We start from the raw sequence: 16,947 nt of genomic DNA on the forward strand, positions 1-16,947 counted from the left end.
CGCATTATAACTCATGCATAGTCAAAGATATAATCATGCAACCAGTAATCTTTATCCCAAAAGCTACACGTAGCATGCATATCATATCATCAATCAATACAATCATCTATGGAAACCTTCCTATGACCCCAATTCCCGCCAATGTGCACATTGACCATTTTATTTATCCCGCTAGTCATGCTTAGGTACTTGACCATATTTCCCGTTGGTTGTCACCGACTATTATTTCCCACCGACCGAAGTCGACCATATTTTCCCGTCAAGCACCTTTTGTCAAGCATGCTAACCACATCCACGGCATAATCGTAGTTTCCATAGTCACACACAAACAATATCATGGCAACATCATATTACCAAAGCATGTAATTTGCATCTACAGATGCATATATTCCAATATCAGAGTATAAAGCTAAGTGAATACTCATAATATGCATTTACTATCAAAGCAACCTAACACTCACGACATATGTTAACTATCAAAACTATAACACTCACCTTAATTGATTAGGAGCCTTTCTAATAGTTCCCTTTTCTACCTCGGGCTCCCTTTTTACCCCTAGAATCAAGATCCAAATTACAGCTTAGATTACTCATAGTTTTAAACCTTATTTTAAGATACTTCCTTCTACAAAACTATTCTAAAATGTCTCAAGAAGCTTACCATATAATCTTAGCTCATGACTCTTCATGGTTTAGCCAGAATCATCCAAAAATCAAGACTGGCCCAGCTTACCCAATAGCTCGACCCCTCTGTCTTTTTCTCATTCTCCAGCCCAATTCCTTAGAGCTTCTTCTCCGGCAGCCTCACCATGAAAACTAGACTCTCTTATCTTTCATATGGCTTTGAAATTACATCAAACTCTCGAGTAGATTGGGAGATCTCCTCGTCTCAAGTTGATGCATTCTCATCCACCCTCACTGTCCAATGCACTCTACTCTCCCCCTCTTTTTACGAATTTTATGATTTGTGATTTGAAAATGAAATCCCAAAGGCTCTATTTTTAGGTGTCTAAACCTCCTATGGTGTTGACACCACCTACTTGGCTGCATGGTCAAATGTTTAATCCTCCCTTTATCAACGTAAGCTGACTTCACCTTGGTTCAATGTGTTCTTCCCAAACGCATCCAACATATTTAATTAGGGTTCAAGAATTTCTCTTAATCGGACACCTAAATTTAAATTGACATTTCCCTTACGTCTTCAAGCTTTGTGTGTATTCAATTAGGGTTTTCAATGCATTATCTATAAGATCATGGCCAAATTTAATGCATATATTGCCCGTCCGTTCGATGCACAGGCGGTTTCCTTCGATCGCCGTGGGCGTGACGTTCGAATGAGGCATTCAGGCTGCTCTCGCTCTCCCCCACTTTCTCGCTGGTCTCGCTCTTTCCATTCTCGCTCTCTCCCACTTTCTTCGCTCACAATCTCGCTCTCTCTATTCTCGCTCTCTCCAACTTTCTCGCTCAAACTCTCGCTTTCTCCATTCTCGCTAAGGATCCTCACTTTCTCCAGCCTTCTCGCTCATTTGGCTCTTGGTAGTGTCGCTTCTCTCCATGTTTCTCGCTAAGGATCTTGCTCTCTCCAGCCTTCTTGCTAGCTTGGATCTCGGCAGTGTCGCTCTCCAGGTTTCTCCTAAGGATATCGCTCTCTCCAATCTTGCCAGCATCGCTCTTTCCAATCTCGCCAGCGTCTCTCTCTCCTTCTTTCTCTCCACCCTTTCTCTCCAACTTAGCTCTCTCCTAGTCTCTCGCTCAACCAATCTCGCTCTCTCCCATTCTCTCGCTGCCTCCACTCTCGCTGGTGTCGCTCTCTCCACTCTCATTCTTTCTAATCTCGTTAGCTACTGTGAATATGGTTTATCTCCATGCAACTTCCACACGAATTTTCCCAAATAATTTTCTATATTTTCCTCAGTTCTTCAATCCTTTCTTCACTATTCAGGATTTAAGTCTTCAAGATTTTCTCTTCTTTTTATCCTTTTAGGGTCCTCTCTACTCGTACTCCAGGATCAAATATGGTTATCATAACTATAATACCTACCCATTATAGTTTACATTCACTCTTACTAATTGTTGATCCATAAAAGGTGACAATTATTACAGTTATTATGAAAATTGTAAAATTATTAGATTATTTACATAACATAGGATTTAACTTTCTCCTAATTAACTCCTTAATCACTTACTTAAGTAGGAAAATGGAGATCTGGATTTCACAAAGCATTTTGATCGTTTAGGCTATCGCATAGCAAAACTTCCTATCGCATAGACTATCGCATAGACGAAGAGAGCCTATCGTATATGCTCTGTGTTTGTCGTTAGACTATTGCATAGTCTATCCTTTGCAATCTTTTTGGTAATTAGTTTTTTTTCTCTTAGTCTTAGCCCTACCAGTAAAATGAAAAACTCTTTTTTCATTATATTTCAATTGCCATAAAAATTTCTATAACAACCAACTAATGTAGTTTTTGAGAAAAATGATTATCATTCAAAATAATAAATAAATATAATAACCAACTTATCATATTATATTTATAACCTATGGTTTTAATATTGCATCACGTACAATATAAACTATAGTTATTTTTCTCTATTTTATGGCATTTAATATAAATCATATTTATATTAAATTAGCAATTATTTGAGTTTCATTCAAATATTTATTCCTCTAAATAATGTATCAAATACATTATATCAATTATATCATATATAATTGAATTAATCTAATTATATCATATATAATTAAATTCTCTCTTATTAATTTGAACAATTCAAATTAACCCAAAAACTGATTCTCAGCATAATCCGTTTGAGCTACCAAGGGGACCTTATGAACTTGTAGCTTGAAGCTCCAACGATACGTGAATAATTAATTAAACTCTCTGATTACATTATCCACCATCCATTAACTGTCTGGCACACTAAAGACCGACAGTTGCACTCTTCACGTTACAGATATATTTCTGTGTCCATTGGATATAACCAAACAATAGTGCGATAACCCTTTACAAATTGATCGTAAGTACAGCTAGGCCAAATTACTGTTTGCCCATATAGTTACATCTAACTCCTTAAGAACCACTGATTCCTCTAAAGAACAATAAGTCATAGTCCCACTATGACTAAGTCCTCTCGAGCCAGGAGAGGGTGTGGCAACTATGTTCAAGACTCGGAATCAGTTCTTAAGGGAGCAATTTAACTACTTACCCCTGCATCAAGGAATGAGTGAATTCCGTCTTGTGAAGCTAAGTTCCCAGCTCCCCAATCAGACGAATCCCCAAAATGGTAGGCTTATTGAGTTGGCAATTTGGCCACTCTCACCCATACAAATCAAAGGACCGTCTTCATGAGCAGGAGTTCACAACTCACTCAGGATTCAGGTCATATCACTTATGATCATCCTAGTGAAATGTAAGTCTTTGTTATTAACGGTGTTATATAAAGAGACTAATCATTTCGTGGTCCACTTGTATGTCTCCACATGAATGATCAGGATCAGATAATTTGTAGCACTTTACAATATTATAACACCTACAAAGCGGGTCGTATTCGTAATGTCTCCAAGATAAAGTACCCAACCTTATCCATTTACTACAAACCATTTAGGTTATTATTTAAACAAGATCCACTTGTATGTCTCTAAATGCTTGTTTAAATTACATGAAATAACCTCGAATCTTAGTTTATTGGATTGAGTATATGCTTAAAAATAACATTTATTTTATTAATATTAATACGTTTATACAGAGTTTACAAACTACGAGATTACAAGGAGATTTAGAACACCATTCCCAACAGTGCTTACATCTACAGTTTTAGGCATACTACCAGAAGCTATATTATGTATACTATTAGACGAGGAAGGCATGGAAACATATACATTCTCACAATTAGACATTCTAATAGATTCAATTTTTCTCTTTTTCAATGGAAAAACATGCTAAAAAAATTGTGCATGCCTATATTCACATACGGATATATCATTCAAGCACATAAATCTGTATGCAACACTATCTTGAGTATAACCAATAAATACACAATCAAAAGTTTTAGATCCTACTGTAGGCTTCTTGATTGCAGGATATGGTACCTTAGCCAAACATCCCAACACCCTCAGGTAAGAGAGATTAGGTGTATAGCCTTTCTAGAGTTCGTAAGGTATCTTATTTAGTTTCTTGTGAGGTACTCTGTTAAGAATAAAATAGGCAAAAAACGCAGCTTCCCCTCACATGTTATCAAACAATCTATAGCTTAATAACATAGCATTCATCATCTCCTTAAGAGTTCTTTACGTTCTACTATACCATTTTGTTGTAGTGAATAAGGTGCAATAAATTCATGAATAACGTCATTTGATTCACAAAATTCTTTAAGTGTATTATCACTATATGCACCACATTTATCTGAACTTAACCTTTTAATCTTCTTATCTAATTGATTCTCTATTTTTGCTTTATATTTCAAAAACATATTACCAATTTCATCTTTTGTCTTTAAAAGATAGATTTTGGTATATCTAGAAAAACCATCAATAAAAGAAATGCCGTAATTTTTTCCCAACTTTACTTGTGGTGTCTTTGAAATAAGATAAATCAGAGTGAATCAGTTTTAGTAATTCTTTACTTCTAGATATGACAGGTTTAAAAGGTTTCTTGATAAATTTTGTTTCTATACAAATAGGACATTTACTAGTTTCATGTATTTTAGATGCATTAATCAATTTTAAATCCTTAAGTTTCTTAACTGATACAATATTCACATGACCTAGTCTACCATGTCATATATCAAGAGACTCAACTATATAAGCAGAATTAGAAGCACTTGCATTCATCATATTTGCAATAGGGACAATATTCAATACAAACAGATCATCAACAAGATATCCCTTACCAACAAAGTCTCCATTTTTTGTGAGGACATTCTTGTCAGCTTATAGGACAACCTTAAGTCCAACCCAATTCAATAGACTCTCAGATACCAAGTTCCTATGTAAGGAAGGTACATACAATACATTACTTAAGGATAAAGTTTTTTCAGAGTTTAATTTTAAAAGAACCTTCCCTTTCCAAGCACTCCTACTGTGGCAGAGTTACCCATGAATACACATTCTTCGTCAATAGTGTCTTCATAGTCATGGAAGAGCTCTCAGTTTGAGCATAAGTGTCTCGAAGCTCCAGTGTCAAGTATCCAATCAATTTTTTCCCATCAGGCTTGCTTTCACAATAGTAGAGATTACGTAATCTTGTTCAACAAGATTAGCTTGTGGTGTGGGTTGCTGATTTGGCCTTCCTTTCCTTAGACTGATTTATGCTCAGGTTTCCCGTAGACATAGCAAATTAATTTTTTTTCTTTTCAATCTTTCCACCAGCAGTATTGTGATGTCTATTCTTTTGAGAGAAATTATTCTTTCCAGACTGCTTCTTATGATTTTTAAACTATCTTTGTTAACAACAGAAGATTCAACCAAGTTAGCATTAACTGAATTCAGATTTCTAGAAATTAGCTTATCTTTTAGTCTGTTGGCTTCTTCTGTGCACATGTGACTGTTAAGCTCTCGGAGTGTTAGATCATTCTTTTTGTGTTTCAAATGATTTATATAGGCACTCTAGGATGGGGAAAGTTTCTCAAATAGTACATTTTCTTGGAGAACCTCACATATTTTCATGCCCTTGATCAAAATATTGGCCACCAAATTTTCATATTCATGTATCTGCTCCACTATTAGTTTCTCGTCTATCATATGAAATTGTAGTCATTTACTGACAACGTACTTCTTATGGTCAGCATCATCTTCTCCATATCGGGACTCCAACGTACTCTAAATTACCTTTGTTGACTTTTGGACCACAAACAGATCGAACATCGAATCTGTCACATGATTCAGCAGATGACCACAGATTGTTTTGTTGTCTTTCTCATACTTATCAAGATCAATGGCGGAGGACTGCATTGATTGATTAGAAACATCAAAGGGTTATTTGGAGGATTCTGGATCAGAGACGGTGGTCACCTTCTTAGTATCAGCAGGTGCTTCTATGGTAAGGACATAATCAACCTCGAGCTGCTAGAAGAAGATCAATAATTTTTTAGATCAGTGATGATAGTTTGCTTCGTCTACTGATTCGAGTTTAGAAAAATCAAGGAGAACCTTACCATTCTTGATCGACATCTGGATAATTGCTTTTAGATTGTTAGAATAAATGTCAAGAACGATTATTGCACCGTAGAGAAACTGTTGGGGTTGATGCCCTAAATCTCGTGGGTCCTGTCGTTTGTAATTATAATGTACAAATTATTTATTTATTTAATACAATCTAAGGTATTTTATTTGACATTTAATAGCATTAACCCAAAAAATCAATAAACAAACATCCAAGGTTATCTTCTGTAACTTAAACATGTATGTAGAAATATATGGATGGATTGTGTTTAAGTGATAACTTGAAGGGTTTGTAGTAAATAGATAAGGCTAGGTACCTTATCCTGGTGACACTACGAATACGACCGGCTTTGTAGATGTTATAATTGTTGTAAAGTGCTACAAATGATTTGATCCTAATCATTCATGCAAAGACATGTGAGCAGGGGTGTTCTATACAAAAGGGTTTATATAAGACCGGACCATGAAATGATTAGTCTCATTATGTAATGCCGTCAATAGTAGAGACTTACATTTCACCAAGATGATCATAGGTGGCATGACCTAAATCCCGAGTGAGTTGTGAACTCCTGCCTATGAAGGCGATCATTTGATTTGTATGGGTAAGAGTGGTCAGACGCCGACTTAATAAGCTTACCATTTTGGAGATTCATCTGATTGGGGAGTTGGGAACACAATTCATCTGTATGTCTAAGAAGTAATGCATGAAGAACTCACAAAATGGTGGATGGTATTTTCCCCCACCGAGCTCCAATGACTAAAACCAGTCCCCTACCAAGACTTCAACGCTGAACATTCGAGAAGAAACAGGCACTGAGCCCCACAAATCAGACACCATGGACCCTTACCATGAATTTTCAACACCTTTAACACAGATCAATCATGCATCCGACCCCACAAACCTAAATAAAGAACAATCGTGAATGACAAAAATATTAAAAGAAAAAACACACACACAAGAAAAACCCAACTCATCTCAACTCATATCAACGGGCCAAACAATCCCTAACTTGCATACCTTGTATATGTGCTTATAGCTATTTTGTCATTTTTTTTTTATTTTTCGAAATCAATTACGATTTTTTTTCTTCACGTCTCTAAAATTTGATTTGTTTGGTTTGTTTTGATTTCATTGTATTAGATTTTAGGTTGAATATCTTTTAACATTTTTTATTTTTAGAAGGATATAATTGTCCCTTTCAAATAAAATAAAATGTAGATTTTTTTGCATTTAGACATTTTCAAGTTGAAACATAGTTTTAGACATTTTTCAATTAAACATTCCTCCAATCTCCTATTTTTTTAACTCAATTGGACTTTACCCCAAATATTAACATTAAATTAAAAAATTTATTTTGTTCAATCTAAAGATCACGATAAAAACACGTGACATCATCGAGATTTGTCAACTTATGTCTCCAATTTCAATTTGGAACATGCTAATTATGAGCTCTTGTTTATTCGAGATTACCCTTAGATTTACATAGGTGAGAGTTGGCTCAACAGCACCGGCTCAATAAGACTGTCATTTCAGGGGTAAGACTGGATAGATAGCTGGAAACATAGGGTGCAAGAGGGAATTTACTCCTACCCACTTTAGAGATAGAAGAGAGGTTATTCCCTTTAAGTGCTGATTCTAGGTCTTGAACAAGGGGCCCCGCCCTCTCATTGGTCAGAGAGGGGCTCAGGGTTGTTGATTAGATCACAAAACAATTGTTCATTAGGGGTCAGTGGAGACTTAAGGAACTAGAGGTAATTTCGGGGGTAAAACAGAGATTTCACCCAACCGTTATTACGAACAACTTGTGAAGGATTAACTTACTAATCATGGTTATATCGAGTAGACATAATATATCTATAGTGAGGAGAGTTCAAATATGAGCTTTAGTGGAGTGACCCATTAGTTAACGAATGGGGTTAGATCGATCTAATGAGTTTAGCCGATTAATCTTGGATCGTTGGAGCCCATGATCTGTAGGTCCACGAGGTCCCCTACTAGCTCGAAAATGGATTAGTTCTAGAGTAGCGTGATAAGTTAATTTGAGATGTTCAAATTAGAATAAAATGGAATTGGAGAATATATATTTAAATATGATTTAAATATATAAAAATTAATTTGTATAAAAATTAATTTAATATTGGATATTAAATTAATTAGAATTATAGTTATTTATTAATTTTATTAGAAAATTAATTTGTAAAATTAATAAAATATGATTTTAAAATCAATTTGGATTTTTGAAATAGAAAAACATGAAAAGGAAAAATAAGATTTTTCCATCTCCATCTTCAACTTGCTCACAATGAAAACCACCATCTTCAACCTTCATTTACTCCAAGCATGAGCTGGATGCAGCAAATCTCTTTGCATGATAGTCTGCAATATATTGAAGAGATTGGAGTGAAGTTGGAGTGATGAACCGATAGAATTTTTTCTAAAAAATTCGGATGAAGAAGGTATTCTTCATTTTGGGTTGTTATAGTGAGCTATCTCCAAATCCTCTTGAGAATAATAGAAAAGATCTTGTGGTGGTCTACACAAAGATTTGGAGAATTTTGTAGCTAAAAATCAAGATTTCAACGATTCTTCAAAGGTATGTTCTTGAAACCCATTAAATTTTGTTTAAACATGTTTTTGTTTATGCCAAAATTAATGAATTAGAGTGCTTATGAATTCTGTTCTCTTCCGCTGCATGCTGCTACCTTTTCAACACTAGCGTCTGCTGCTGGGTTTATGTCCCAGTAGAATGAGTGTTCTCTAGATTTGAGATATTTTCTACAGCTTCCTTTTCTTTACAACAAAGTCATGCAAAAAATGATGCTAAAATTAAAGATTTTTCAAAGTTTAACAGATTTGATTCACAATCTCTATTCCATCACTAAATTAAATGAACTATACATAGAAAATTTGGCCAACGTTTAATAGACACTCATGAGGGACATTGAAAATCACACTATTCTCCCTGCAAATCTTCCTAAGAAAGGCATATACGTAATCAACAGCTATCTTCTTGTAGAATTTTGATTCCCTTCTTGCTCTAATTACAGTGTTTCCCATTATGTGCACCACCCCAGCATCTCTACACGTGATCAAGAATTCAATCTCATCGCTATCGGTATGGTTACTTGCTTGCTCGGATGATCTTACTGTGTTATTCATACGCATTGGAGATCTAACTGGCACAATTGAGTCAACCGATGAGAATGTTGTGTCCACATCGTGTGAAGCTGCATTTCCATGGTTGCCAATCAAGAGGCCATCCCTAGAATGCTCAGTTTGCTGGCCATACAAACTGTACTCATCAGAGTCTGAACAACCTTCCATCATGGATTCAAGCCTGACAAAGAGGAAGATGCTATCAAAAAGCTTTTTCTCAAAATCATCATCCTTTTTGTGGAGGTCTTTATAACCGTATCTCGCAACACAACGAAACATGTGGAAATTCTTCGGTCCTATTCGCTTTACCAGGAACCTTTCTTCCTCTGGCACTGTGTAGACGGGAAGATATTTCACACAGACAAACACAACAACAGAATGGATGGCAGGCAGGTTCGTAATGAAATGGGAAAATATGTGAGGTACGCCACTTGCTAGCTCAGTATACACAAGTCCAATTCCAGGAACACGGACTAATCCTAGACTAGGACCAAGCCCAAGAACCCATGCCATTGAAACTTTACTGTGCAGCTCGAATTCATATCGTTTAACAGTACCATAATGCCACACATACATGATGATAAGAAAGGCTCCAGCAATCACAAGGGGGACCCAGCCACCTTGATCAACCTTGAAGAGAACAGCAGAAAAGTAACTGCACTCCACGACAAGCGATAGTCCAGTGAAAATTAGTGCGATGACCCAATGACAGCGCCACACCAAGATCATGATTAGAATCATGAGCAGTGTGGTCACAAGCATGACTACCACAACCGCCGTCCCTGTTGAAAGAAAGAAAGAGATGGAGCTTTAAATGAAGTTGTATTCATCACCAGTTAAATGCATGAATGGCGTTCTGTTCAGTTATACATAATGCAGTGTAGATGGTGTCTTCAAAGGACAAAAATTATCTTTAACTTCCAATGCATCAATAACTATCTTGTGCAATGTTAATATGCTGACTTAGCAGCAAATTAGATGTTTCAGGAATCCGAAAAAGTGACAACCAACTCTGTTTAGCTACAATTTTCAATCATCTCTCTCGTATGCAAGTCAACATAAGCAACTGAATTGTGCCAAAAGGTGACAGGAATTTAACTATTGAATCTCATGTTCCACCATTAGGAGAGCGATAGAGATCTAATCCTCAATTTGCATACATATCTTTTCATTCTAAATTGAATGGTGGGTCTTTCCGTCGCAAAAAATAGAATGGGTTGCTTGGAGGGATCAATTACCTTAGTTTTTACAACAGATTAGTATGATAATTGGAAGCCTAATATGGTCAGATAGCGCAGCTGATAGAAGATACCTTTCCGGGCTTTGGGGGGGGGGGGCGTCGAGGCGGATGGGGGCGGCGCGCATACAGAACAAAGGATATGAACAAACGGAACCAGTAACAGCAGAGAAACCACTTACCATAAGCATTTCCAATTTGACTCTGATTCTTAAATCCTGCTGTCACAGCAATACAAAGAATCATGAGAATCCAGTTAATATCTGGAACATATATCTGACCAAGGAAATTCTTTGAGGTATGAACAACTTTAACTCTTGGAAAGCAGCCATGAGCAAGAGCCTGCTTGATAATTGAAAATGTTGCAGATATAGTGGCTTGACTAGCAACTACAGCAGCAGCAGTTGCAACAACAAACACAGGCCAGTATATGGATTCTGCAAAGAGAAATGCCAGCATGTCATTTTCAAGTATATGCGATTGTGCATTAGAAATTTTTTGTCATACAACATTTTTTTATGATATCAAAAGAACGGCATTGGCATCCATTTTTACACTTAGATTTACAATTAATCATTAAAATTTCCATCAATGTGAAGGAAAACAAATCTTTCACTATGGGAATTGGGAACCGGTAATCATAAACGCTTAAACTACTTGGTTAAAGTTAAGTTATTCATTGATTTTAGCTCTTAAATTTTTTCTTCACACATGAGCCCAATCTTTGATTGATCAAACTTAATGGATACTAACACTGAAATGAAAGAAAGAAACAAGGCAGGATATGAGAATTCAACTCAAAATATGACATCATGATATTCACCACTAACCCCAAATAGGTTGAAGTTACTCGTTAGGTCTTATTTCTTTTGATTGGAGCCTTTTTTGTAGTTTGACTCCATAGCCTATTGGATGGCCCGTGTATTCTTTCATATTTTTTTTTCAATGAAAGTCAGATTCTTTAATTTAAAAAAATAAATAGAAGAAAATAGGTTGAAGTTAATTTATTTATTTTTACTAATTCTTTATTAAAAATAAAGAGTACATACTTTTTTGGGAGGAGAGATTGCCAATGTGTATTCCATGTTGTCAACTAATAATTGGGCTTTAGAGAAGTGCTTAAGCTTCACAGGCCACCGGTTTCTTTTTGATGAATTAGACGAAGGTTTTTTTTTTGTAAGTAAATTTTTTCTTCTCATTTCTAGATGAGGTAGAAATCCAGTCCCCTTTTTTCTCTAATTATTATCTTTTTAACAAAACCAATGTTTTTCTTATTTTAAAAAATTATGAATTTCTCAAGCAATGCTGCAGGTACCACTCGAGCACATGTGTCGATTTAGATACCAAAGAGAGAAAGAGAACCTGGGATTGAACGATAGAAGGCATCAACCACATGGTCCGTATTGTGCATAAGGTAGGCAGCCTGTCCAGAATATGCCAAGAGAAGGCAAGGAAAAACAACTACGGTAAAAGCAATCTGTACAGCTGCTACACGAAAATGAGCCAGATCGGCAAATAGAGCCTCTGTGCCTGAATTACAACCAGTCCTTAGAAATGAAAACAAAAAATGTTGAATGTCTAAGTGCATTTAAGGTGATATTAGCTTTGGAAACCCTTTCCTTTTGTAAGAAAATTACCTGTTATACTTAGCAGCACACCTCCGAGGGAGGTCCAACCGTCCATCCCTCGCCTTCTAAAATAGCGAAAAATATACACAGGTGAAAAGGCTCTTAGCACGGTTTTATCATATTTCCAGATGTTGAACATGCCTATACCTCCAATTAATAGAAGCCAAAGTAATACAACTGGAGCAAAGAGCCAACCAACTCTATCAGTACCGTAGCGCTGCAAGCTGAATAATCCTACTAGTATTACAACAGCAACAAGCACAACTACATCTGCACCACATAAACATGATAAAATTTTCAGACCTTAATAGAAATAAATAACCTAAACTAGAAACAGGAGAACACAGCAGTATAAGAAAAAGAAATTTAACTTCAGAATCAGCTCAATACCACTGCTCACATGGGGGTGGTTTACTTTGATCCCTCCAGCAGCGGATAAAACTGTTGATGGCAGTAAGGTCATTAATTATTTGTTATCAGAAAGGAAGACAAAATCCAGAACAATCGAGTAATTCACACATATTCACTCGGTGATTATATATTTTATTCCACAGAAGATAGCAATAAGGAGGCAGCAAATTAACATGCCTCCAACTTAATACAAATTTAAAGTAAAAAAGTAATTAGAAAAAAGAGAATTTTCAGGTGAATTGATAAGATGTGAATATATGAAATAGTAAAGTATTTAATCATGACATGTGATGGAACAAGATTAAGATATGTGATATCCATTTTCAGTGGTTACGATATGAATGGATTCGATCGATTTCATCCAATGCATTACTGCTAATGTGCTGAAATACAATATCAAATGTGATCGATGGAAGGCTGGCTCCTTGATACATTTCTTCTTACATCTTGAGAATCATGCCTCTCGAGTTAATTTGCTATTCCCCACTATGAAAGTAAAAAGTTGCATCGAAGGAGTTTAGATATAATTAATAATCCATAGAAATCCCTCTGTTTAAATCATCAAATGTGAGTCCTGAAGTACTTCTATTTTCAATTGAATGAAGTTCAGTGAATGTGCTTATTTCACTTATGTAAGATTCTCACCTAAAGTTTTAATGTTTAAGGTAACTGAAAGTGCAGATGCAGCCACAAGCTTTAGCCATATCACTAGTGAAATAGCTAGCTGTGTAACATAAGAGAGAAATAGAGAGGTAGAACAAAGATGTTGTGAGGTAAAAAAAAAAAAAAAAAAAAGCAAATAATCTATAATATATATAAAAAAAAAAAGGGCCATAGGGAAGAAACTTTTCTCTCCCCATTTTGCCCCTACCTCTTTAGTGTCAATTTTACCCTCTCAAACAAGAAAACTCAAGAGTCACATATGAATCTACTCCTCAAGATGCAAGGAAGATACTACAAGATATGAAATCTGTCATTCCAAACAATCAATGTACACATGCAATGAACATAGATAACATTTCAACTTCCAAAGACAACATTGTAATAACTTTAATGCAAAAATTAATTGAGACTTCTTACCTCTAGCTCTTTCGAATTGAGTGTGTTGTATATATCTAAATTATGTTTTAGAACAATCTTCAACAATAAAATTTATAAATTGAAAAAACTACCATTTTTTTACTTTAAATTTAAAACACAAGATTCCATGTGCATCACACGTTTCTTGCTAGTAACATTAAAGAAATAAAAATTTAAGGAAACTAAACATCTCCCTAGTCTGAATCCTCCACGACATGACATGATATTGGAGTTGAAGAAAAAGGTAAATATTAGCAGCAGCCCTTATGATCATATATATTAGGTTCTACTTGATGCATTATGGTGCGGAATACATATTTTTCGCTTTATCTAAGAAGCGGATGAAACACAACCACCGACTAACACATAACTATATAAGTAATAGGAATGAATTGTGCTCCAAGTGGGGGCCTTTCGAGTTACAGGTTAAAGGACATAATACCCGATACTGCAGGAGTGAGAATTCCATCTCCAACTACCATGGAAGTGCCAACAAGGACAAGAATGAGCAATGCATTCTTCCTGGATGAGTGTTTTTCAAGCCATCCTTTAGTTTTAGCAGCAAATGAATGCTCATGAAATTTAGAGCGGCTATATGTTGTTAGCTCCTCATCAGTTCGATGTTGGTTTGGAATAGTTTTAACTTTTGCATGACGACACAGCAAGGAGTAGAGAGCAAATGTTCCACCTACACAGATAGAGGTTAGCTTAGAGAAATGATGTTAACAATATTATAGGTGATATGATGTTACTCGACCTGCCTTAACTTTCTCTAGAAGAAGTTATACAGGACCATGTTTGAGGAACATATTCTCTAACAAAGAGGACAACGGGAAAACAGGAGGGGATGGGAAACAACAAGTGGAATGCTTTTGTTAAAACACCACATGACATTGAAAATGAGGACATTATGTGATTCTTTACGCATTTACTCAATCCAGTTACAATTGTTTGAAACTCGGCACATACACAACAGGCTTACCTTGACCATTGTCATTTGCTTTACACACGATAAATACATACTTTATGAGTGGAATGAGAGTCAGAGAGTATATAATCAATGAAAGTGCTCCAACTACATCCTCTGGATCAGAAATCCCACGAGGAAATGTATTGTAGAAAACGTATAGGGGAGAAGTCCCCAAATCTCCATAAACCACTCCAAGGCTTTGATATGCAAGTCGAAGGAGCAACAATACTGAAAATTTCTGGAAAATGTAAAATTTTATCAGATGAATGAATGCTAGATATAATTTCCTCACAGCCTACTAAAAAGCATGCAGTTACATTAGTTACCACTACATATTCATTATCTCGAAGACCTTAGCAAGATATCATTAAACACTGCAATGCAACTACGGATGATAACTAGTGGGAGAGTTGTAGTTTTGAGAAACTAAGATCCATTAATGACCTGATAACTGAGAGATCAAGAAGTATAGTACTGCTTTAATTGCAGAATAGTGCAATCGACAACTTAAATTTCTCACACCTATTAAAAAAACCCAGTTGGTACCTTCTCTTTGTACATATTACTAAGTCTCCCAGCTTCTTCATCCATAGGCTGATCGAGCTTCTGATCTAGAACCCACATACTTCCCTTCATTTCAGAGTCCTCATCGATTTCCACTCTTGAAGTCATCTTAGTTTCAATTTGAAAAGACGCCCAATCAAGTAGGCCCAGTTAGAAAATCCTCTGTAAAATCCAACAACAGAGGCTGTTCTTTACTTCAAAATCTATATTCAACACCAGCTATGAACTCGACGCCGACTAATTGAAAACGAGAAACAACATGGGTAATGGTCGATTCCTCAATTTGGCGAGTTCACATACCCAAGAGACAAAGATTGAGTGAGAAATAGACACCGAATTAAAATTTTAAAACCCCAGAATCCCCAGCTTCAAAGCTTCGATGAACAGAGCAATCCAAGCAGCAAGTTAATCTCAAAACTTGAACAGATACCTAAACAGATGCAGATTCAAGATGAACACACACCTACACCAGATAGAGCAAAAAGAAGGCAAAAAAACCAAATATCAATCAAAGCTTTTCTTACCCCCATCCCCATCCATGGCTCTTGCACCTAAACAAAACAATTAATGAGGAAAAAGAAAACAGACAATAATTCGTACTTATCACTTTGACAGCAAATTCACAAAGTGGGGTCGGTTCCAGACAAGTTTCTTTTAAACCACAAAATCAAAAACCAGCAAAATTCTCACAGACCCAAAAAACAAAGCACGGAGAAGAGCTAGGTCCATGTCCTTTCACAGAGCAGAGGAGGAAGACGTGCTATAACCAAAACGTTTGAATCCTCGCTTTCAAAAGCTCCTTTGGATCTTTGTTGAATATAGACAAAATACCCATTTCTGCAATTAGTTCCATAGACAGCCGATTTCTTCGAAAAAGGAAAATCAGAGAGAGAGATAAACAAAGAAAGTAGGAAGGCGTCTGTTCTTTGTTTTGTAAATTCCTTATCAGTCCACGCAGCTCGCAGTGAAAGATCCAAATTCCATTGCAAAAAGCAGCACGTCTCTTCTCTTAGTCTTCAACTCCTGATTAAAAGAAAATTACTAACAATCAACAACATTTTTTTTTTCTTTTATTTTTTTTTTTTAATGGAATGAGGGTTTGGAAGATGGGTTTGTGAAGAAATTAGAAGAACAAACAAGAATGCTTGTCAATTCGTTGTTGTATTGTTATAACTTTATGTACCGCTTTCGTTGATGGTTGGTTTGGTTTTGTTGGAGATGAGAATTTGATTCCTCGGCCGTTAATTACTTCTATTAATTTCTGTTTACTTTCTCGAGACTAATTTGTCGACAAGGTAATTATGAAAGTGGAGGTTTATTTGTTAGATCATTTACGTTTCTTCCTGAAATTACAAAATTATTAAACGGAATATTCCAATTCATTTCTGCAAAAATAATACAAAAATAAAAATACATACTTACATTCAAAATGGTAGTTTTGTAATTTTTCTTTTTCCAAAGGAAAACCTTGTTAAGATATTTAAGAATATATTATGTAAATGTGCTACCTTTTTATTAGCAAAAAATAAATATATTCTCTATTATTGACCGACCGAATCATAATCAAATTCTTCTTTTATATTCCATCCAACAGAATTTATAAATATTTTAAATTTAAACATAGTTTGGGATTTTCGTAGTTGCTAATATAATTGATGTTCTTTTTCCCCCCCAAAAAAAATGGTGAAATAAAATTAAGTGTCACCACCAAATTTTGTAGTTACTAAAATAATAATTGTT

At 35.6% G+C, this 16,947-nt stretch overlaps 1 protein-coding gene across 6 annotated transcripts; it reads right to left on the bottom strand.

Moving 5' to 3' along the window:
• Positions 1-8,981: 8,981 nt before the first annotated feature.
• On the bottom strand, positions 8,982-16,347 carry LOC120069309 (potassium transporter 10-like). Of its 6 annotated transcripts, none has more exons than XM_039021034.1 (9): positions 15,808-16,347; positions 15,190-15,670; positions 14,656-14,881; positions 14,116-14,361; positions 12,573-12,623; positions 12,192-12,452; positions 11,917-12,084; positions 10,737-10,991; positions 8,982-10,099 (listed from the first exon to the last, which is right to left on the bottom strand). In XM_039021034.1, the coding sequence occupies exons 2-9, from the start codon at positions 15,313-15,315 to the stop codon at positions 9,054-9,056; spliced, it is 2,379 nt and encodes a 792-aa protein (XP_038876962.1). In that variant the 5' UTR covers positions 15,316-15,670; positions 15,808-16,347; the 3' UTR covers positions 8,982-9,053. The 6 variants fall into 6 exon arrangements, with proteins under 6 accessions (XP_038876962.1, XP_038876963.1, XP_038876964.1 ...); XM_039021035.1 differs by having other exon boundaries at positions 15,190-15,637; positions 15,732-16,347; XM_039021036.1 differs by having other exon boundaries at positions 15,190-15,369; positions 15,508-16,347.
• Between the last annotated feature and the right edge of the window lie 600 nt (positions 16,348-16,947).

Source organism: Benincasa hispida, unplaced genomic scaffold (assembly GCF_009727055.1).
Source record: "Benincasa hispida cultivar B227 unplaced genomic scaffold, ASM972705v1 Contig316, whole genome shotgun sequence".
Taxonomy (NCBI): Eukaryota; Viridiplantae; Streptophyta; class Magnoliopsida; order Cucurbitales; family Cucurbitaceae; genus Benincasa; species Benincasa hispida.

Bases quoted from the DNA above. Each gene is read 5' to 3' on its own strand.
- LOC120069309 (XM_039021034.1), bottom strand. From the start codon at position 15,315: ATGACTTCAAGAGTGGAAATCGATGAGGACTCTGAAATGAAGGGAAGT. The intron at 12,453-12,572 runs GTATTGAGCTGA...TATGTGGTGCAG, and splicing joins CCACCCCCATGTGAGCAGTG to ATGTAGTTGTGCTTGTTGCT. The intron at 10,100-10,736 runs GTAAGTGGTTTC...TTCTTTCAACAG, and splicing joins TCAAATTGGAAATGCTTATG to GGACGGCGGTTGTGGTAGTC.